Here is a 24799-nt window from a genome sequence, read left to right as displayed (position 1 = left end):
GGTATAACCTGGGGATCTCCTGTATATAATGATATATGTACAGCCGGTATAACCTGGGGATCTCCTGTATATAATGATATATGTACAGCTGGTATAACCTGGGGATCTCCTGTATATAATGATATATGTACAGCTGGTATAACCTGGGATTCTCCTGTATATAATGATATATGTACAGCCGGTATAACCTGGGGATCTCCTGTATATAATGATATATGTACAGCTGGTATAACCTGGGGATCTCCTGTATATAATGATATATGTACAGCTGGTATAACCTGGGCATCTCCTGTATATAATGATATATGTACAGCCGGTATAACCTGGGGATCTCCTGTATATAATGATATATGTACAGCCGGTATAACCTGGGGATCTCCTGTATATTATGATATATGTACAGCTGGTATAACCTGGGGATCTCCTGTATATAATGATATATGTACAGCCGGTATAACATGGAGATCTCCTGTATATAATGATATATGTACAGCCGGTATAACCTGGAGATCTCCTGTATATAATGATATATGTACAGCTGGTATAACCTGGGGATCTCCTGTATATAATGATATATGTACAGCCGGTATAACCTGGGGATCTCCTGTATATAATGATATATGTACAGCCGGTATAACCTGGGGATCTCCTGTATATAATGATATATGTACAGCTGGTATAACCTGGGGATCTCCTGTATATAATGATATATGTACAGCTGGTATAACCTGGGGATCTCCTGTATATAGTTATGTCTGATGAGGAGAAGGATTGGTTTACCATTACTATATTTGCTACTGTGGTTGCTCTGTTACTTCTTTGGCTACTGTGGGGTTAATGTTTTGTTGTTAACTATTGTGGTGGGTCTTTTGTTTCTAAATTGGCGATAGTGGGTGGACACAAATACTGTATTGGCTACTACAGGGGTATAAAAATTATTGTGCAGCAGAACTGTATAAAATTTTGCAGAGTAGACAACTACTACAAGTTTTGTGTTGCTAAATCTTTAGAGATGAGTTTTGGGTTGAAGAAGCTCACATAGTGGTCAGTGGCTCTCTTGTGTTATCTTCTCTAATATGTCAGATTTATCATTCAGCATTAGACTCCGTCATAAATCTTGTGAAGTATGTAAGCTTGCCTCTGGTGCTGTATCTATGTAGTAAGCTTAGTTCTGATGTTGTAGCTATGTAGTAAGCTTAGTTCTGGTATTATATGTATGTATGTAGTTAGCTTGCTTCTGGTATTGTATCTATGTAGTGAGCTTAGTTCTGATATTGTATATATGTAGTAAGCTTAGTTCTGATGTAGTATCTATGTAGTAAGCTTAGTTCTGATGTTGTATCTATGTAGTAAGCTTAGTTCTGATATTGTATCTATGTAGTAAGCTTAGTTCTGATGTTGTATCTATGTAGTAAGCTTAGTTCTGGTATTATATGTATGTAGTTAGCTTGCTTCTGGTATTGTATCTATGTAGTGAGCTTAGTTCTGATATTGTATATATGTAGTAAGCTTAGTTCTGATGTAGTATCTATGTAGTAAGCTTAGTTCTGATGTTGTATCTATGTAGTAAGCTTAGTTCTGATATTGTATCTATGTAGTAAGCTTAGTTCTGATATTGTATCTATGTAGTAAGCTTATTTCTGCTATTGTATCTATGTAGTAAGCTTAGTTCTGATATTGTATCTATGTAGTAAGCTTAGTTCTGATATTGTATCTATGTAGTAAGCTTAGTTCTGATATTGTATCTATGTAGTAAGCTTATTTCTGCTATTGTATCTATGTAGTAAGCTTAGTTGTGGTGTTGTATCTATGTAGTAAGCTTAGTTCTGATATTGTATCTATGTAGTAAGCTTAGTTCTGATATTGTATCTATGTTGTAAGCTTAGTTCTGATATTGTATCTATGTTGTAAGCTTAGTTTTGATATTGTATCTATGTAGTAAGCTTAGTTTTGATATTGTATCTATGTAGTAAGCTTAGTTTTGATATTGTATCTATGTAGTAAGCTTAGTTCTGATGTTGTATCTATGTAGTAAGCTTAGTTCTGATGTTGTATCTATGTAGTAAGCTTAGTTCTGATGTTGTATCTATGTAGTAAGCTTAGTTCTGATGTTGTATCTATGTAGTAAGCTTAGTTTTGATGTTGTATCTATGTAGTAAGCTTAGTTCTGATATTGTATCTATGTAGTAAGCTTAGTTTTGATATTGTATCTATGTAGTAAGCTTAGTTCTGATATTGTATCTATGTAGTAAGCTTAGTTTTGATATTGTATCTATGTAGTAAGCTTAGTTTTGATATTGTATCTATGTAGTAAGCTTAGTTCTGGTGTTGTATCTATGTAGTAAGCTTAGTTCTGGTGCTGTATCTGTGTAATAATCTTGGTTTTGCTACCATATCTAATTATTAAGCTTGGTTCTGGTATTGTGTTTACGTATTAATTTTGGTTTAGGTAATGTATCTATGTAGTAATCTTGGTTCTGGTATCGTTTCTATGTATTAAGCTTGGTTCTGCTAACATATAAATATATATATCAATGTTGGTTTTGGTGATGTATATGTAGGTATTGTATCTATGTAGTAGTCTTGGTTCTGGTAATCTGTGGTTCTGGTATCTATGACTGTGGACCAGGGTCACCATCGGGGCAGTTTCCTATGACTGCAGTTAGGGGCAGGAGGGGGGCCTGGAGTCACAGAACCCCCTTTCCATAGTTGTAAGCATGTGTTCATGACATCGTGTAACAGTCAGGGGCCCCAAAATTCCTTGTGGTGGCCCTGCTCTGGAGGAGGCCACAATCTCTTTACACTGGACTGCCTCCTACAGACACAGAATCCTCCTACGCTCCTTCCCTTCTTTTCCTTCTCCGTTAAGAGCTTTGGAATATGTCGGTGACATATAAATAAAAGCCTAATTGTTTCTCAGCGAGTGCAGAGATTCTGAGCAGCCGCTTATGCTGGAAAGAGACATTTAAAGGATATCTACCACCAGGATGAAGGATTGTAAACCAAGCACACTGACATACTGGTGTGTGCCCCATCTAGTAGGGTCTGTTCTTCTTTTAGCTTCTTACATCCTTGTCTATACAAAAAAGGCTTTCAAAATTATGCAAATGAGACTGAGGGGCTCTGGGCTCCATAGCTGTTAATTGAGCCTGGATCTCCTGAGTCTCATTTGCATAACCTTTAAAGCCTTTTTTCATAAAAACTATGGCATAAGAAGCTAAGATAAGAGCGGATCCTACCCGAGGGGTCACACACCAGTATGTCAGTGTGCTTGGTTTACAGTCCTTCATCCTGGTGGTAGATTTCCTTTAATACACATAGTAACAATTAGCAAAATTAATTACAAATTGTATTATCTTTGAACTTGCTATAAATGTCAATCATATGTATAATTGACACCAAATTGCAGCAGAGCTAAATATTTGGTAGGGGCTTCGAGCTCACAGAAATCAAACTCAACTCTCTGAGTGCAATATTATAAAATTGTTTATCCTCTGCCTCCAGCAAGTGCACGTTCCAGCTTATTCCCAAATTTATTGTATCATTACTTGTTAAACCCCCCGAAACGTGTTGTTATATTCTTTTTGTATGGTTCCTACAAGGCACAGGCTACTGAACTGAAATGCTCAGTGTTTAAGCAGATGAAGCCAAATCCCATATCCTCCTCCTGGCTCGAGACTCAGCTCCCAACTCCCAAGTGTATCTGCAAGTCAACACCAAGAGCAGATTGACTGCAGGTGGACGAGCTGATAGACTTGGAAACCTCCACAGCAGCAGCAGAAGCAGCAGCAGCCGCGTCCCAGCTGCTCTCGCCGAAATACGTAATATCGTGAGGGCAGCGAGCAAAAAACAAACATCTTTTTGTCATCTCTCGGATTTTGCTTCTCGTCGAGGAGTGAAATTAAAAGCACATTGTATTCGGGCTCGCGCGCACAGACGGAGCCAACTTTCGACTTTCTACCTCACAAGCGTTTTTTTCCGACCTCTTGGCTCTTGACAACTTCGCACTTCCACGTCTTGCTTTGAAATCGTAGACCTTCTTATCTGATCTGCTCGTGTTTTTACAACTTTTTTTCATGGTGAAGCCAAAAAAGTTGGAAAGGAAGTCCCGTAGATTTCTTACATTTTTAGGAAGAGTCTACCAGAGATTGCAGATAGTGCTGTGGGGGTAAGGACGGGGGCCAACGAAGGAATGTGGTCAATAATGAGGTGTAACAATAAAACATGTTCACACAGTATAATCATTTATAACAACATGGTTGGGCAGTAGAGAAACTCCAGCTCCATTGCTCCAATTCAGGAGAGAAGCTCCGACCCCCCAGTAAGGTCCTTTTACAGCAATTTGGGAGAAAGCTTCGACCACCAGTACGATTTTTCTATTGAAGCTCCAATGTGGGAAAGAAGCTCAGATCACCAATCAGGTCCCTTCTACAGCTGCTCCAATACAGAAGAAAAGTTTGGACCACCAGTTAGGTCCTTTTACAGAAACTCCAATGTGAGAGAGAAGCTGCCACCACCAGTAAGGTCCTTCTACATCAGCTTCAATATGGAAAAAAAAGAGCTCGGACCGCCTGTAATGTCTGTCTAGAGCAGCGGCAATGCGGGAGAGAAGCTCCGACTCTCTCTTCAGCAGCTTCAGTTCAGGAGAGAAGCTCCGACCATCAGTCAGGTCATTTTACAGCATCTCCAAGGTGGTTAGAGAAAAGCTCTTGCCACCATTCAATAGAAGCTTCAATGTGTGAGAAAAGCTTGGACTACCAGTCAGGTCCCATCAATAGAAGCTTCAATGTTGGAGAAAAGCTTGGACTACCAGTCAGGTCCCATCAATAGAAGCTTCAATGTTGGAGAAAAGCTTGGACTACCAGTCAGGTCCCATCAATAGAAGCTTCAATGTTGGAGAAAAGCTTGGACTACCAGTCAGGTCCCATCAATAGAAGCTTCAATGTTGGAGAAAAGCTTGGACTACCAGTCAGGTCCCATCAATAGAAGCTTCAATGTTGGAGAAAAGCTTGGACTACCAGTCAGGTCCCATCAATAGAAGCTTCAATGTTGGAGAAAAGCTTGGACTACCAGTCAGGTCCCATCAATAGAAGCTTCAATGTTGGAGAAAAGCTTGGACTACCAGTCAGGTCCCATCAATAAAAGCTTCAATGTTGGAGAAAAGCTTGGACTACCAGTCAGGTCCCATCAATAGAAGCTTCAATGTTGGAGAAAAGCTTGGACTACCAGTCAGGTCCCATCAATAGAAGCTTCAATGTTGGAGAAAAGCTTGGACTACCAGTCAGGTCCCATCAATAGAAGCTTCAATGTTGGTGAAAAGCTTGGACTACCAGTCAGGTCCCATCAATAGAAGCTTCAATGTGGGAGAAAAGGTCTAACCACAAGTAAGATCCTTTTATCAAATGCTCCAATTTGCATAAGAATCTCCGACCATCTGTCAGAGACTTCTCCAGCAACTCCAATGTGAAAGAAAAGCTCAATGTGGGAAAGAAGCTCGGACCACAAATAAGAGCCTTTTCTAACAGCTCCAATGTGGAGGAATTGAATAGACCACCTTAAGAAGCTCCAAAGTGGGAAAGAAGCTCGGACCACAAGTCAGGTCCTTCTCCAGCAGCTCCAATGTAGAAGAAAAGCTCTGACCACCAGTATGGAGCTGGGACCTCATTCCTATCTCTCCATCTGATTATCTTATTACTATGTCATGTATTATTTTATTTGTACCCCATAATTTTCAAAGCGCTGGAGAATATCATGGCTCTTTATGAATAAAGGTTTATTATTCTAAAGAAGCTCCAATGAGGGAAAGAAGCTTGGACCACAAGTTAGATCTTTTTATCGCAGCTCTAAGGCTATAAAAAAAGCTCTGGCCACCTAACTGGTCCATCTGTAGAAGCTTTATCTTTCACAGCTAAAACAACAAAATGTACCAGTGATTTCAAATTACATATTTTGGAGCAAATTATTTATAGACACGATTGAAGCCACCATATTTCTTATTAGCGATGCAGGTAGGAGCATAGGAGCTCACTTTGTAGATGTCTTCCCGCGGAGGCCTCCCACTTTCCTCAAGTCATAAAGAGGGACTTAAAATGCTTTTCAAAAGTTGTACAAAGCTTGTTAGAGTTTTGGCATTATTAACACTATAAATCTACAAACGTGTTCTAGGGTCATGTGCTAGCGTTTTTATTCCTTTCTATGGGTTCATGCACACGGCCATGGATTCTCCAGCCCCCTTGAACCGCCTCAATCACCAGGCAATAGGTGGAAAGTGGATCCCTTTCTAATGGGTCGTTGGTTCTTCTTCTGGTTCCTACACAGACTGAGGAAAGCATGGTGTGAACCAACAGGACAGCAGTGCCTCCAGAGCTATGTCTATGCTGAACTATATGGAAAGAAGCTTTTTTGTGGCAAACTAGGAGACCTCTCAGAAATTCGGTGACCCCTCCCAGCATAGCACTTGTCTAATTCTCCTCAGTCCCATTTCCCATATTCTGGACATCTTAATGGAATATCTTGAAGCTGACTTCCAAGAAAACCCCATTACTCAGTCCTAATCCTCCAACGCTGACAGCAGCGAATCGATTATTTTGGAGGATAGAAGAGATTTCTTCATTTGAATCGTCTTCGAGATGAAACATTAGGATGAGGGTCTCGGATATCACTGGGCTTAGTGCTGGAGCACAAGTGTGAGCCGGAGATGTCCTCCACTGACAATGCGGAGTGTGGCGAGTGCAACTCTGCTCTGTCTCTCTCTAACATCTCCAGCGGAAAATCCCAACCTAAACATCCTATGTTTATGGAAACTTCCAGAAGCAGAAGATGAAAATATTCTATGGGATTGGAAGACTTATTTTTCTTTCCAGGAATTTTCCTCTGTTTATTGGAGAAGAGAAGGTGCTTGGTTTCCCCTTAACATAGATGGCAGATCCGTGCAAAAGGGAAACTCTGCCTTCTTCAGGAGTCGGGTCCTTCTACATTAACTCCTACCTACCAGACGGGTCAAAAATAATTTGCTTGTTCTTCAATCTTTTAGTCTGTGTCTCCCTGTACATGTCTCGGTGGGGGATTTGTCATACAACATGAATATTTGAGAAGCCTTTGTCATCCAATTATCCAATGATGGTCGGTTGACCAAGAGGTCAAAGATGAAGCCACACATCTGACACTTGGTCTCCTGGTCTTTCATACTTAGACGTTGACAGGTCAGGACAATACCAAACTAAATTTTCCTGCTCTCCCAAAACATGTGGAATTTGGAGCGTACCTATATGGGGGTTACAGTGTGTCCTCCTTGTGATTGATCTCTCCGTCATGAACTATAGCCCAGTTATTACTCATAGTTCTGGTAACTCAACGACAGGAAATCCACTCCTGATTATTTACTCTTACAAAAGTGTCGAACAATCTGCAATTCTCCAAGAAGGGACTTCTCCAGAGCCTTGTAAAAATGTTTAAAGTGAAGCCCTTTGTGTGTGATGCTTTTCTGTAGCAGAACAGCTGGAATGAATCCCATCCAATGTGTCCACATAACCAATAAACGTCTCAACGCAACAGCAGCAGCTTGTGTCTCACAGATAGGATGGCATCAGCCCTGAGGTCGGCTCATTATCATGGGTCTGACCACATGGGGGAGGTGGATGGGCTGCGATTGTGAGCAGAAGCAAATGAGAGTAGTTCAAAGCAAAGGAAGCTACAATCCTGGAATATTGACCCATATGTCACAGTCCTGCCTCTACTAACAACATGTACAAAGGTCTGAGTACACATCTGACCATGGGCCAGTACCTAACACTGTGTGCAGAGAGCACAGAACAGAGCAGTGTGAGGAGACATCCCCTCTTCTCTTGGAGAAGCTTCAATCCTGGAATTTAAATCCAAATAGAACAGTCCTGCTGCTACTAATAATAAACACAAAAGTACTATTACGCATCTGTCCATAGTCAATACCCAACACTGTCTGCAGAGAGCACAGAACAGAGCAGTGTGAGGGGACATCCACCTCTGTTCTTTGAGAGGCTGCAATCCTGGAATATAAATATGTATTTCACAGTCCTGCTGCTACTAACAACATAGACAAATATATTATTAAAGGGGTTTGTTCTTGGATTGGGTATAACAAATCTGATACGTGGAGGTCTAACCATTTGGATCGTGGGGGCAGGACCTGCACAGAACGTGGTTATTCACTACCCAGTATTTAAACATCCGTCTTTACACTCTACATAGTCACACCTGCTGACAGGTTCCCTCTGAGAATACTTATATGATAAAATAACTTACCTCTTTGTGTAAATGATAGGACACAGATAAGATAAACAATTTTTTGTGATTTTATGGACTTAAAAAAAAAATTCTAATAAAATGTATCAGTTCTTAGTGGTGGATACATTGTTGCCAACATCTTGGACCTCTGACTGGTTACGTTGTGTTTGCCACAGACAGGAGCCCCCCATCCCCCCCAGTCCTGAGTATAAGATGTTCTTTATTATGTTTTCCTCCCATGATCTACTACCTGGCTATTTTTCAGGTTGGCGACGTCCCAGTCCCTTACACCAAAGGTGTAACAGAGATTGCAGTCTACCAGACACATTCTGGGCACTCCGGCCTCTCAGAGGGAGAGCAAAAACTGTCAACGCTTTGCAGAGACAGTCGCCGGGGGACGATACATTCGGAGTGTCCCGTCAAAATTTTATGGGAGGTTTTGGCTAATTTATGTGTTTAAGAAGAGGCTTAGTGGCATCCCGTCATAAGAGATGCCCATTAATGTGTCTCCGTGCTTGGAACGTCCCATACGGGAGGTGTCTGGCTACTGGACCACTCCATGTCCTCATCCCCATTCTCTATGGGAAATGGGCGATAGACGGTGCCCAAGATGAAGTCAGGATGGCGAGAGAGACGGAGTAGGAGGGGGGCTCGGTGGTGGCACTTGGCACAGAGGTTGCTTTTTTAGTTCTCAGCAGGTGTGACTTGGGGCTTGGCATGACTTCTGCTTCTGTGTAAGCTGCCCGTCTTGCATTCCCATTTACAAGCTCTCTTCATCAAAGAACGGCTGTCAGCACCACGGCTCCTGAAATCACGTCTTCTCGAGAGGGAAGAAGGGGGGGGGGGGCGAGAGCCAAGGAGGAGGGGGCTGAATGGCAAGTGAAAGCCTTTTAACAAGCTCCTGCTATGATTCATGTTTACCCCCAAAGACAACTGATGAAACCTCAGTGGTGACTCGACGTTTGCAGCCAAAGACAGTCCTTAATGATGCAATTTATAGAGTGCCTTTAACAACCTCATCCCAAGGCACCAGCGGCCATAAACCGCGGGCACACACACGCTCAACGCCGAGGAGAAGGTCTCAAGTCTAGGAAAGTTGGCCACAACTATTTATGGTTAAATGCTAGGATGAGCTTCAAGGGATGGGGAGAGGAGATCATGTGGAGAAGAAAATGACAACATGTGGAAAAGATCAGGAGCGGCGAGCTGGTGGTCTCAGGACAAGTCAAGACCCAAGATCTCCTCAAAGCTATTGATCTAGATAGAGCAACTGTAGGGTTACCAAATACACCCTGATTGATACTGGTCAATAGTTCAAAAGTGGAATTATGGCTTTACCTAGACAAGTTGCCCTCAGTTTTACATTTACCTCGCTCTAATGTAACATTATAAGACTATGTATAATACAAGTCAACTTGGGTTCATCTCTGTGCTGAATGAAGACCTCCAAGAGGTAGCGACTTGGTGGTTTTCCTGGAGCAAACAATTGCTTTGCTAATAGAACTTGCCCCTGTCTATAAAGAACCACTGAAGACAACAGAAATATAACATCTAATACAAGAGCAGCTACAGTCTACTGGTAAAGAGGTAGCAACCTGGTGGAAAGTGACTTTGAGTTGTTGCCCTTAATTATGCTGATACCTTTCTGAAATGTAACATTTTAGGTCACTATCTAAGCCAAGGTGGCTTGGATACATCAGAATGACTCTCTACTGAATGAAGACATCTCTAAGAGGTAGTGACCTGGTGGTTTTCCTATAACAGACAGTTAGCTTTGCCAATAGAAGTTGTACAGTTAAACCTGCACAAATGTAACATTGATTACATTACAAGTGGAGAGTTGGTTTGCAAAGAGAACTTGCCATTGTCTATTCAGAACCACTACAGAAATAAAACACCCTCTAATGCAAGAGCAGCTTGTTTCTACTGGTAAAGAGGTAGCAACCTGGGGGTTTCATTGTATTGGAAAGTATCCTTACCAAGAGATATTGCCCTTGGTTACACAGACCCCTGTGTAACATTGTGGTGCACTGCCCAATTCATTGAATCTACTGGACAAGAGCTAGCGACCTAGTAGTTGCCCTGCAACACATCACAGTGTGGAAATTAAAGGGTGAATACTCAAGGAGCTCCCTTTATGATATTCAAATGACCCAAACCTTTACAAAAATAATTGGAAAAAGATCCAGCTAAAAATCTAGAAACAAAATCATGGACCCCAGACTGTCCTCGCATTAATATGATACTGATATTTGATGCTTTCCCATCATCCACATGGGCAGAAGTGCAGGGTATGAGGTCCTGCTGCCCGGTAATGAGAGGACATTGATATTTATAGCGGAGAGGACTATACTTGACATGGGATGATGCATTGAAGAATTGATGCCAACGATATCACATTTCTGAAGCTGATGTCACCAGAGTTCCTATCTTGGCATTTGTGAGGAAGCCAAGGAAAAGGCGCAGGGGCCAAAGCACTTGTGTCAAGTAGGACCCGCTGACAGAATTAGCATATCGGCTGACACCCCATCCCAGCAGGGCATCATGTATAAAGGGCACAGAATCAGCTACGCCACATCTGACCTTAAAGGGAAAAGCACAGAGTTCCATCAGAACAAGATGAAGCCGAGCAGAAAGTAGTCATGAGTTGTAAAACTTCCACATTCACATCCTGTATTATACTCCAGAGCTGCACTCACTATTCTGCTGCTGGTGCAGTCACTGTGTACATACATGACATTACTTATCCTGTACTGATCCTGAGTTACATCCTGTATTATAATCCAGAGCCGCACTCACTATTCTGCTGCTGGTGCAGTCACTGTGTACATACATGACATTACTTATCCTGTACTGATCCTGAGTTACATCCTGTATTATACCCCAGAGCTGCACTCACTATTCTGCTGCTGGTGCAGTCACTGTGTACATACATGACATTACTTATCCTGTACTGATCCTGAGTTACATCCTGTATTATACTCCAGAGCTGCACTCACTATTCTGCTGCTGGTGCAGTCACTGTGTACATACATGGCATTACTTATCCTGTACTGATCCTGAGTTACATCCTGCATTATACTCCAGAGCCGCACTCACTATTCTGCTGCTGGTGCAGTCACTGTGTACATACATCACATTACTTATCCTGTACTGATCCTGAGTTACATCCTGTATTATACTCCAGAGCCGCACTCACTATTCTGCTGCTGGTGCAGTCACTGTGTACATACATCACATTACTTATCCTGTACTGATCCTGAGTTACATCCTGTATTATACTCCATAGCTGCACTCACTATTCTGCTGCTGGTGCAGTCACTGTGTACATACATGACATTACTTATCCTGTACTGATCCTGAGCTACATCCTGTATTATACCCCAGAGCTGCACTCACTATTCTGCTGCTGGTGCAGTCACTGTGTACATACATGACATTACTTATCCTGTACTGATCCTGAGTTACATCCTGTATTATACCCCAGAGCTGCACTCACTATTCTGCTGCTGGTGCAGTCACTGTGTACATACATGACATTACTTATCCTGTACTGATCCTGAGTTACATCCTGTATTATACCCCAGAGCTGCACTCACTATTCTGCTGCTGGTGCAGTCACTGTGTACTTACATGACATTACTTATCCTGTACTGATCCTGAGTTACATCCTGTATTATACTCCAGAGCTGCACTCACTATTCTGCTGCTGGTGCAGTCACTGTGTACATGCATCACATTACTTATCCTGTACTGATCCTGAGTTACATCCTGTATTATGCTCCAGAGCTGCACTCACTATTCTGCTATGTGTTATATAATATTAGGTATGCTGTTGTATGCCCCATTTCCCAGTCTCAGTGATGGTCTGGGCTCGCTGTGCCCCCCATGGTCAGGGCGACTCTGTAGATGTCACGGTTTGGGTTTCATTGGCACAGGGGGCTTGTATTCTGCGCAGGTAAAATAAACGTATAAATCTTGCGGGGTCTCACACGCGGCTCCGTGCTGCGCGCAGTCTCCATGAGGTTGGCTACTGGTGTGGGCTACAGGCATCTGTTTTCATGTAGAAGGAATTTATTGGAGCTGGCGGATCTATGGCTTCTCCTAAAATCCACAGGATGATTAGTCTGGACCTCACCCGCCGCCCGGCACTTACACAGGGTCTTGTATTCAGCAAACTGCATTGTGTCAGGAAATCATCCAGCGCCCTCCATATAGAGGGACAGGGACATATTAGGAAATCCCTGGAAAATCATCCGGAAATTTCTAATAGACATTTCTATGCATAATTCAGATGCTTTGTTACAGTGTATCAGTGCAGGCCGTCTATGTCACACCCTCTGCTACAGTGGACGCTACTGTAACAATGTGACAAACATGATCCCATATCCTGGTCATGTCATCATATTGGAATATGTTAGTGATGTCATCATGGTTTTATATCCCGATGGTGATGTCATCACGTTCCTGTACCCCGGTGATGTCATCACCTTTGTATATCCTGGTGATGTCATCATGTTGCCATATTATAGTGATGCCATCATGTTCCTGTACCCCGGTGATGCCATCATGTTCCTGTACCCCGGTGATGCCATCATGTTCCTGTACCCCGGTGATGTCATCACGTTCCTGTATCCTGGTGATGTCATCAAGTTCCTGTACCCCGGTGATGTCATCACGTTCCTGTATCCTGGTGATGTCATCACCTTTGTATATCCTGGTGATGTCATCATGTTTGTACAGGCGAGTGATGTCATATTCTAATGATATTTGCCTTTCTCCTCCCACATCTTCTCTGAGAATAAACGCGGGGCCGTCGGTAGAATAGATTAATACTTTATTATAAATTTTACAAACACAAAACAAACATTCATAAACAAGAAAAAAATAATTCTAAAAATATTTTAATTAAATCTTTTCTTTAGGTTTTCTCAGACAGAAATATATATCAAAATAAATAGATGAGCTGAGAGGCGGTCAGTGAGGAGACCACCACCCACAACCCGACACTGAGGACCCCCCTCCCCCACAGGAGACAAGCATCCAGCACCCCGACATTGCGGACCCCAGCCCCCAAGATGCCCACCTACCTCCGGGAGACTGACCATCCAGCACCCTGACACTGCGGAACCCTCCCCCCCACAGGAGACCGACCACCCAGCACCCCGACACTGTGGAACCCTCCCCCAGGACGCCCACCTATCTCTAGGAGACCGACCACCAGCACCCCGACACTGAGGACCCCCCTCCCCCACAGGAGACCGACCACCCAGCACCCCGACACTGTGGAACCCTCCCCCCCAGGACGCCCACCTATCTCTAGGAGACCGACCACCCAGCACCCTGACACTGCGGATCCCCCTCCCCCAGGACGCCCACCTATCTCCAGGAGACAGACCTCCTCCAGGACGCCCCCTGTTTCCAGGAGAGCGACCACCCAGCACCCCAACACTGCGGACCCCCCTCCTCCAGGACGCCCACCTATCTCCAGGAGACCCACCACTGTGGATCCCCCTCCCCCCAGGACGCTCACCCACCGACAGGAGACCACCATCCAGCACCCTGACTCTGTGGACCCCACCCAGGACACCCACCTACCTCCAGGAGACTGACCATCCAGCACCCTGACGCTGTTGACCCCCCCCATCCCTCCCCCGCCGCCCAGGACGCCCACCTACCTCCAGGGGAGCAACCGTTCAGCACCCTGACTGTGGGCCCACAACTACCTCCAGGAGACTGAACATCCAGCTACTTGACCCTGCACCTCCTCCAGGAGTTCACCACCCTTCGCCCTGACATTGCGGACCCCTCCCCCCAGAGCCCCCAACTACCTCCAGGAGCCCGTCCATCCAGCACCCTAACACTGCGGACCCTCCCCTAGGACTCCCACCTACCTCCAGGAGAACATTACAGTAGATAAGATAGAAGAAACATGAACATCTGAGACGCGTATAATCCCCCACTGATGTCTATGGGCGGAAATACCATCAGCATACAGGGAAACCATCAGCAGGTGTGACCATAGGCTGCCACCAGTGCCATGTACTGTCCCTGGGCAGAAGTGTAATCAGATCTTTGTGCCATGAGCCGCAGGACTGTGATGTATGGATTCATATTCCAGGATTGTAGCTTCTCCAAGTTCACTTGGGGTGTGTCCTCACACTGCTGTTCTCTGTGCTCTCTTCAATGAGCTGTTCCTTGGCCCCTCCTAGCAGTGAAAAAGTGAATACTAGCTGAGTACAACAGCAGTCTCTTAAAGCAGATAGGAGGGGACTGTGTGGCAGACCATTGGAGAGAGCTATCAGCACAGAGCACAGCAGTGTGAGGACACAGTGCACTTGGAGGAGATATAATCCTGCAGTGCAAACTCCTTTTTCACAGTTTTGCTGCTACTTACATACACAACAGTATGATTACACCTATGTCCAGGAGTGATGCATAACACTGGTTGCAGAGCACAGCAGTGTGAGGACCCCAAGTACTTGGAGAAACTTCAATCCTGGAATGTAAATGCATTTTTCAGGGTCCTGCTGCTATTAAAAACATACACAAAGATATGATTACACATCTCCTCAGGGACAATACCTAACACTGGCTGCAGTGAGCACAGAGCACAGCAGTGTGAGGACATGCATGGTCACACTTGCTGATAGGTTCCCTTTAATAGCGACATGACATGTGTGTTAAATTAGTTGTGGTTTTGGCCACATCCTACATCTTTAAATATATACACAGGATTTGGAGTCCTAAACCATTTGCTCAGACATAGACTTACATGACGAAATTACATCCTCCTGCAGCCACCACTAGAGGGCGCTCTAGAGCTGTATATTTGTTACACTCTGAATTACACGGTCTACAGAAAGCTTCCTGGTATTTACACTTTAAAAACTCAAATTCACCTTTCAAGCTCCATATGACATGAGGAATCTACATAAAGTTCTTAAAATGTGCAGTAATATTATTGTATTGATATTGAATCTCACCCCCGCCCCTGCTGATTCAGGATCTGCACAAAGCAAGCTCTGCCCTGGGGCATAACTTATGTACTTATCTGGGTAAGGCCTTGTTAACTAGTCTGATATAAATAATAATACAACAAAAAAGCTACACTCTTAAGAGACTGAACCAGCAGAAGCTGTGGAGAGGTATGAGCTAAGAATGAGGCAATAGAATCTTCTCTGGAGTTTTGCTGGGGGATAAGACATAAAAAAAACACCTCAAAATAAATAGAAGGAAGGTCATGAAACAGGATGAACAGATTGAATTGGCAGGGGCTGCCAGAAATTGTGAGCTCAGAGCAATCAAGAAAAAATAAACTTTTTGTGCAATTCTGCTGGTGAACAAAATATGAAATATCAAGCGCAATATGAAGTAAGGCACCGTCATAAAACATGGCAAGACCACTGAACCAGCAGGGGCTGCCAAGAAGAAGAAGGCAGAATACTCTGTGTAGTTCTTATTGGAGGATAATACAAGCAATAACTCAGGAGCAATATAAGAAAAATAAGGCAAAGGCATAGAAAAGAAAATGAAGGACTTAAGTTGACACTGAACCAGCAGTAGTTTTAGTTAGATGTGAGCTCAGAGCTATGAAAAAGCCAACAGAGGGATGAAAGCACAAAGCCAAAAATAAGCCAATACAACCTTCTGTGCAATCCTGATACAAGTCACGACCAATACAAGAGAAGGAAGTATCTTTCTGACATGAAGACACTGATCAAGCAGAAGCTAATGGAGGATGTGCATGAACCTATTAAGAAAGGAGGAGAAATCTCTGCGCAGTTCTGCAGTAGGATAAGACATTGAATAAAACAGGAAAAATATGTGAACGACAAAAACACTAGACTGACACTGAACAAGCAGGAGGTACTGGAAGATGTGAGCTCAGAGCTATAAATAAGCCAACAGGATCTTCTGTCCAGTTCTGTTAAATGGCAAGAAGTAAAAAAAAAAAAAAAATAAAAACTCAAAAGCAATAGAAGAAAAATAAGGCACCATTGTCAAACATGACGAGCAAAATAAACGCTGAAACAGAAGAAACTGCTAAAAGATGTGAGCTCAGAGTTAAAAATAAGCAAGAATCTTCTGTGCAGTTCTGTAGGAGGATAAGACATGAAATAACTGAAAGTCAATAAAATACATGTAAAGCTGAGTCTTAAAACTAGGAACGAAGGATAAACCCGACACTGAACCAGCAGGAGCTACAGGAAGATGTGAGCTCAGAGCGAAGCAGAAGATATTTAGCAGTTCTGCAGGAGGATAAGACATGAAATAACATAAAAACATTACAGCAGACGTAAAGCAGACTCTTCTGACCAGAAGATGGAATAGGACACTGAACAAGCAGGGGCAGAAGGGAGATGTGAGCTCAGAGCTTGAAAAAAAAAAATTAAAAAAAAAAATTGGAAAACGTTACATTCCGTTTGCTTCCAAGTTTCAGAATTTCAAGGAAGTGTTTACATTCTAATCATTTTGCTTGCAGTAGACGAGTTACAAAGAGGAGCAACGCAAATCTCTCCTGGGTCCCAGCGCAGCAAGAAGGAAAGTCTCCGACCCCAGAGGAGGCGGAGCTGGAGGAGGAGCCAGTGTCTGCTCAGACCTTCCTCTTCTGACTCGACCACAGTCTCTGCTCAGCACAGATACAAGTCTCTTCTTCTCCAAGGTCCCATCACCTTGAAAATCAGATTAGGTAATGTTTTTGGTATAAAAGTTTTTGGTTTTCAGTCTTTGTATCGGCGGAGGGTCGAGTTGTCACTACAACGTTCTGGTCTGCAGCTCGGTGACCTCTGTCATGTTCAGGTCTGGAGGCTGAGGCCTGAAGATGTTCCACTGACCTGGAGGGAGGCAAGGAGGAGGAGATAAGAAATGAGAGGTAGTCACAGCCCCACCCCCTGCCTGTATATCATGTGTGAGAGGTAGGCCCAGCCCCGCCCCCTGCTTGTACATCACGTGTAAGAGGTAGTCACAGCCCCGCCCCCTGCCTGTACATCATGTGTGAGAGGTAGTCACAGCCCCGCCCCCTGCCTGTACATCACGTGTAAGAGGTAGTCACAGCCCCGCCCCCTTCCTGTACATCACGTGTGAGAGGTAGTCACAGCCCCGCCCCCTGCCTGTACATCATGTGTGAGGGGTAGTCACAGCCCCTCCCCCTGCCTGTATATCATGTGTGAGAGGTAGTCACAGCCCCACCCCCTGCCTGTACATCATGTGTGAGAGGTAGTCACAGCCCCACCCCCTGCCTGTACATCATGTGTGAGAGGTAGTCACAGCCTCGCCCCCCGCCTGTACATCACGTGTGAGAGGTAGTCACAGCACCGCCCCCTGCCTGTACATCATGTGTGAGAGGTAGTCACAGCCCCACCTCCTGCCTGTATATCATGTGTGAGAGGTAGTCACAGCCCCGCCCCCTTCCTGTACATCATGTGTGAGAGGTAGTCACAGCACCACCCCCTGCCTGTACATCACGTGTAAGAGGTAGTCACAGCCCCTCCCCCTGCCTGTACATCGTGTGTAAGAGGTAGTCACAGCCCTGCCCCCTGCATGTACATCATGTGTGAGAGGTAGTCACAGCCCAGCCCCCTGCCTGTACATCACGTGTGAGAGGTAGTCACAGCCCCGCCCCCTGCATGTACATCATGTGTGAGAGGTAGTCACAGCCCCGCCCCCTGCCTGTACATCATGTGTGAGAGGTAGTCACAGCCCTGCCCCCTGCATGTACATCATGTGTGAGAGGTAGTCACAGCCCCACCCCCTGCCTGTACATCATGTGTGAGAGGTAGTCACAGCCTCGCCCCCCGCCTGTACATCACGTGTGAGAGGTAGTCACAGCACCGCCCCCTGCCTGTACATCATGTGTGAGAGGTAGTCACAGCCCCACCTCCTGCCTGTATATCATGTGTGAGAGGTAGTCACAGCCCCGCCCCCTTCCTGTACATCATGTGTGAGAGGTAGTCACAGCACCACCCCCTGCCTGTACATCACGTGTAAGAGGTAGTCACAGCCCCTCCACCTGCCTGTACATCATGTGTGAGAGGTAGTCACAGCCCTGCCCCCTGCATGTACATCATGTGTGAGAGGTAGTCACAGCCCAGCCCCCTGCCTGTACATCACGTGTGAGAGGTAGTCACAGCCCCGCCCCCTGCCTGTACATCATGTGTGAGAGGTAGTCACAGCCCCGCCCCTGGGTGACATCACATAACACAGCTCTGCCTTGGATTTCCATGCATTCTGCTCCTGCCGTTCCCCTTCTCCTCGCGCTTCCGCCCCCAGCACTGGCACAGGATCACCTCATCTATTTTACTTTCTGGCTGCTACATTTTTACAAGTTCTGTCATGAAATTCTCACTCCGTGCAGCGAGGAGTCCAGTAACAAACATCCACAGGCTGATTTATGGGATTCAGGGGCGAGAGACGACTCCACACTCACTCCAGACATCCTTACACTCCAAGAGGGAACCATAAAACCCTGAGAAGAGGAGCAGCCACTCACCCGCCATAAATCACCCGCAGCACACAGAGAAATACTACACAGCAATGTACCCCCATCCCGGGGCAGTTATATTCCTGTACATAGGGGGCAGTATTATAGTAGTTATATTCCTGTACATAGGGGGCAGTATTATAGTAGTTATATTTTTGTACATAGGGGGCAGTATTATAGTAGTTATATTCCTGTACATAGGGGGCAGTATTATAGTAGTTATATTCCTGTACATAGGGGGCAGTATTATAGTAGTTATATTCTTGTACATAGGGGGCAGTATTATAGTAGTTATATTCCTGTACATAGGGGGCAGTATTATAGTAGTTATATTCTTGTACATAGGGGGCAGTATTATAGTAGTTATATTCTTGTACATAGGGGGCAGTATTATAGTAGTTATATTCTTGTACATAGGGGGCAGTATTATAGTAGTTATATTCTTGTACATAGGGGGCAGTATTATAGTAGTTATATTCTTGTACATAGGGGGCAGTATTATAGTAGTTATATTCTTGTACATAGGGGGCAGTATTATAGTAGTTATATTCTTGTACATAGGGAGCGGTATTATAGTAGTTATATTCCTGTACATAGGGGGCGGTATTATAGTAGTTATATTCCTGTACATAGGGGCAGTATTATAGTAGTTATATTCTTGTACATAGGGGCAGTATTATAGTAGTTATATTCTTGTACATAGGGGCAGTATTATAGTAGTTATATTCCTGTACATAGGGGGCAGTATTATAGTAGTTATATTCTTGTACATAGGGGGCAGTATTATAGTAGTTATATTCCTGTACATAGGGGACAGTATTATAGTAGTTATATTCTTGTACATAGGGGGCAGTATTATAGTAGTTATATTCCTGTACATAGGGAGCAGTATTATAGTAGTTATATTCCTGTACATAGGGAGCAGTATTATAGTAGTTATATTCTTGTACATAGGGGGCAGTATTATAGTAGTTATATTCTTGTACATAGGGGGCAGTATTATAGTAGTTATATTCCTGTACATAGGGAGCAGTATTATAGTAGTTATATTCTTGTACATAGGGGGCAGTATTATAGTAGTTATATTCTTGTACATAGAGGGCAGTATTATAGTAGTTATATTCCTGTACATAGGGGGCAGTATTATAGTAGTTATATTCTTGTACATAGAGGGCAGTATTATAGCAGTTATATTCTTGTACATAGGGGGCAGTATTATAGTAGTTATATTCCTGTACATAGGGGGCAGTATTATAGCAGTTATATTCTTGTACATAGGGGGCAGTATTATAGCAGTTATATTCTTGTACATAGGGAGCAGTATTATAGTAGTTATATTCCTGTACATAGGGGCAGTATTATAGTAGTTATATTCCTGTACATAGGGGCAGTATTATAGTAGTTATATTCCTGTACATAGGGGGCAGTATTATAGTAGTTATATTCTTGTACATAGAGGGCAGTATTATAGCAGTTATATTCTTGTACATAGGGGGCAGTATTATAGTAGTTATATTCCTGTACATAGGGGGCAGTATTATAGCAGTTATATTCTTGTACATAGGGGGCAGTATTATAGTAGTTATATTCTTGTACATAGGGGGCAGTATTATAGTAGTTATATTCTTGTACATAGGGGGCAGTATTATAGTAGTTATATTCCTGTACATAGGGAGCAGTATTATAGTAGTTATATTCTTGTACATAGGGGGCAGTATTATAGTAGTTATATTCTTGTACATAGAGGGCAGTATTATAGTAGTTATATTCCTGTACATAGGGGGCAGTATTATAGTAGTTATATTCTTGTACATAGAGGGCAGTATTATAGCAGTTATATTCTTGTACATAGGGGGCAGTATTATAGTAGTTATATTCCTGTACATAGGGGGCAGTATTATAGCAGTTATATTCTTGTACATAGGGGGCAGTATTATAGCAGTTATATTCTTGTACATAGGGAGCAGTATTATAGTAGTTATATTCCTGTACATAGGGGCAGTATTATAGTAGTTATATTCCTGTACATAGGGGCAGTATTATAGTAGTTATATTCCTGTACATAGGGGGCAGTATTATAGTAGTTATATTCTTGTACATAGAGGGCAGTATTATAGCAGTTATATTCTTGTACATAGGGGGCAGTATTATAGTAGTTATATTCCTGTACATAGGGGGCAGTATTATAGCAGTTATATTCTTGTACATAGGGGGCAGTATTATAGCAGTTATATTCTTGTACATAGGGAGCAGTATTATAGTAGTTATATTCCTGTACATAGGGGCAGTATTATAGTAGTTATATTCCTGTACATAGGGGGCAGTATTATAGTAGTTATATTCTTGTACATAGGTGGCAGTATTATAGTAGTTATATTCCTGTACATAGGGGCAGTATTATAGTAGTTATATTCTTGTACATAGGGGCAGTATTATAGTAGTTATATTCTTGTACATAGGGGGCAGTATTATAGTAGTTATATTCCTGTACATAGGGGGCAGTATTATAGTAGTTATATTCCTGTACATAGGGAGCAGTATTATAGTAGTTATATTCTTGTACATAGGGGGCAGTATTATAGTAGTTTTATTCCTGTACATAGGGGGCAGTATATTCTCTTTAGTATATTTGGTCCCTCGGGGTCTCTTCCCTTCTGTCCAGCAGTGATCAGGTTAGACTATGCGGAATATTTTTGCTCATTTTATAGGTGTTACTTACATAAATGTGTGAAAATATATTTATTTCGAAAAGGGCAAATAATGAGGGAAGGTGATGGAACACTAATAGAGGACGTTGCGCTCCCGGGAGGTCTCACCGCACGGCTATAAACATGTGGAAAACATGGAGGGTGCTCCATGCACTACACAGTCCTGGAAAGTTGGGTGGTGACCACCATGACTGCGATTTCCAATTCCCATCTTAAGGGGGTGATGGACAAGTTTAATGTGTTTGCCCTATAGAGGTCTATGGTGACAGGGGCCACTTCCCCTTTAAGTGACCTTTCCATGTCGGTGGTGACCGGCAGTAACTTCACTTTCCCCAGTCTGGTGGCAGCGGAGGCTCCGATTTCCAGGTGTGGATATTCCACTTTCCCCTCGGCTTTTCCTACCACATTTATTATTTGTGGCCCCATAACATTCCCCTCCAGCTCCGCACACAGGTCACCACCCGCACACAAGGGGATGGATTATCCCCCCCAAAATAGATGTAAAATATCAAGATCTGGAGTCTCCGCTATAACGTGAGCATCCAGCAAGCCTTAAAGGGCCCGAACAATGACAACATCTCTAAATCCAAGAGCGTTCTTTAATTGTCCGGTAAATTCTATGAAAAAACTTCATTTCCATTATCAAGAACTGTGCTTGCTGTCAGTGAAAGGAAAACTACCATCACAATGCATCCTGATGAACCAGGGGCATTACTCCTAGATCCAGTGACTGTGCTAATCTTCTTATATGTGTTATCCATGGCCCCCTCCCTTCTAAAATCAACTATTAAAATTATTCCTTTGAGCCTGATGGGCACTGGGGGTGTTACCAGAGCCCCTCCGTTCTGTAGCTTCACAGGCTGTTACTCTACTTTACTACCAATGACTGAAATTACCTTCACTCGTCCTTGTCACCAGCCGGAAATGTTCTGCTTCTTGCTTAAAGTCTTGTTTTGCCACTTTTTTAATCTGGATTAAGTGAAAAATTCCTGCAAAAAATTAGCAATACAAACATTATACTTCAGAGCTGCGCTCACAATGTATCTCAGGATCAGTACAGGATAAGTAATGTCATGTATGTACACAGTGACTGCACCAGCAGCAGAATAGTGAGTGCAGCTCTGGGGTATAATACAGGATGTAACTCAGGATCAGTACAGGATAAGTAATGTCATGTATGTACACAGTGACTGCACCAGCAGCAGAATAGTGAGTGAAGCTCTGAGTATAATACAGGATGTAACTCAGGATCAGTACAGGATAAGTAATGTCATGTATGTACACAGTGACTGCACCAGCAGCAGAATAGTGAGAGCAGCTCTGGGGTATAATACAGGATGTAACTCAGGATCAGTACAGGATAAGTAATGTCATGTATGTACACAGTGACTGCACCAGCAGCAGAATAGTGAGTGCAGCTCTGGAGTATAATACAGGATGTAACTCAGGATCAGTACAGGATAAGTAATGTCATGTATGTACACAGTGACTGCACCAGCAGCAGAATAGTGAGCGCAGCTCTGGGGTATAATACAGGATGTAACTCAGGATCAGTACAGGATAAGTAATGTCATGTATGTACACAGTGACTGCACCAGCAGCAGAATACAGAGTGCAGCTCTGGGGTATAATACAGGATGTAACTCAGGATCAGTACAGGATAAGTAATGTCATGTATGTACACAGTGACTGCACCAGCAGCAGAATAGTGAGTATAGCTCTGGGGTATAATACAGGATGTAACTCAGGATCAGTACAGGATAAGTAATGTCATGTATGTACACAGTGACTGCACCAGCAGCAGAATAGTGAGTGCAGCTCTGGAGTATAATACAGGATGTAACTCAGGATCAGTACAGGATAAGTAATGTCATGTATGTACACAGTGACTGTACCAGCAGCAGAATAGTGAGTGCAGCTCTGGGGTATAATACAGGCTGTAACTCAGGATCAGTACAGGATAAGTAATGTCATGTATGTACACAGTGACTGCACCAGCAGCAGATAGTGAGTGCAGCTCTGGAGGCGGTTACCTCGTTAGAGGAGGGTGTGTCTGTGTGTGAAGCTGCTCTGTGCTTGTGCTCCTGAGCTCCTGGAGGATCCATCTACCTACCCAGGGCCTGCTCTCTCCTCTCCCAGGGAGGGAGTTAGGTTCCTGGGGATGAGCGAGGGAGCCGACTCCCAGGCTCCTGCTTCCCGGGCCAGGCCGGCGGGGGGCAGGAGAGGACAGCAACCGGCCAGCGCTATGGAGGACTCAGGGGTGAGACGTTCCACCAGGAGTCGCAGCAGTGTGACTCCCACCCCCCCTGAGTCCAATGTGAAGCAACACCGTAAGAAGCCGGACGTCCATGATGGTGCGGGTGAGAGCGGTCCTTCCGGGGCTGGAGCCATGAAGCGGAGTGCTCACAGGGGTAAGGCTGACCATGCGGGGGGAGGCTGGGCGGTGCAGGGACCCCGGGAGTCTTTGTCCACCTATGCCTCCCGGGTCCAGAGCCACCTCTGTGAGTACGAAGAGGCGACAAAGACCATCAGGAGGCTCCGGGAGGAGCTGCGATGTGCCCGCGCCAGGGCGAACACGGCGCCTAAGAAGAGAAAAACTGAGATATGTTGTGAAATTAACAAACTTAAAGCGGATATTGATAAACTGCTGAAAAGAAAAAACTTTATTTGCAACAACAGCGGACCATTTCAAGAAAAACTTTTAAATGATGACCGATTTGCTCAGATGGCTGATACCAGAGAGCAAAGGCTGAAGGGGTTGCAGCCTGCGAGCCAGGTGGAGGAGGAGGATGATGATGATGATAACGAGCAGCAGTTCCCACCTGGCGGCCTGCAGGAAGATCAGCAGGCCTCGTGCAGTGGGCCCCCTGCAGGACAGCCAGCAGTAACACCTCGCTCGGGGGAGGACAGTGACACCGGCAGCCAGGGAGGGGCGCTCATGGCGGAGATCCGGCTGCTCGAGTCCCCAGTGCGCATGCAGAACTTTTCGTTTGGTGATGAACTCCCAGAGGAAGCCGCTGGGGGGAGCAGCCGGAGGAAGGCGAAGAAGACCAGGCCCAAGCAGCAAGAAGAGGTACGTTTCATCTTTACCCCCCTCCCTGTAAACCCCCCCGGGCAAAGCGCAGGGTCAGCTCACTGTGCAAGCCCTGCTACCCAAACCCCCCCGAGTTCTGCTGTGGACCCGGTGCAAAGGTGCAGGGAGATTACAGGTGTGACATCTGATGTGGCGATGGGCTCCGTCTCTGTTTGTGGTAACAGTGGGGGAGCAGAGGAGGCATCAGCCGCAAGGCCGGACAGTCAGGGCGGCTTGGCAGTGGCGATAACATCAAAATCCAGTGCTGCGGTG

At 44.3% G+C, this 24799-nt stretch overlaps 1 protein-coding gene across 1 annotated transcript in view; it reads right to left on the bottom strand.

The window, feature by feature from the left end:
* Positions 1 to 13920: 13920 nt before the first annotated feature.
* The window catches only part of CHRDL2 (chordin like 2), a 69671-nt gene continuing 58792 nt past the window's right edge, over positions 13921 to 24799 (bottom strand). The window contains exons 10-11 of the mRNA XM_072133808.1: positions 22350 to 22442; positions 13921 to 17099 (exon numbers count right to left, since the gene is read on the bottom strand). Of these exons, the coding sequence (XP_071989909.1) occupies positions 17020 to 17099; positions 22350 to 22442 (173 nt within the window). The 3' untranslated portion in view covers positions 13921 to 17019. The remainder of the gene's footprint in view (positions 17100 to 22349; positions 22443 to 24799) is intronic.

Source organism: Engystomops pustulosus, chromosome 2 (assembly GCF_040894005.1).
Source record: "Engystomops pustulosus chromosome 2, aEngPut4.maternal, whole genome shotgun sequence".
Classification (NCBI taxonomy): domain Eukaryota; kingdom Metazoa; phylum Chordata; class Amphibia; order Anura; family Leptodactylidae; genus Engystomops; species Engystomops pustulosus.
This window is presented reverse-complemented; position numbering and strand designations above follow the sequence as displayed.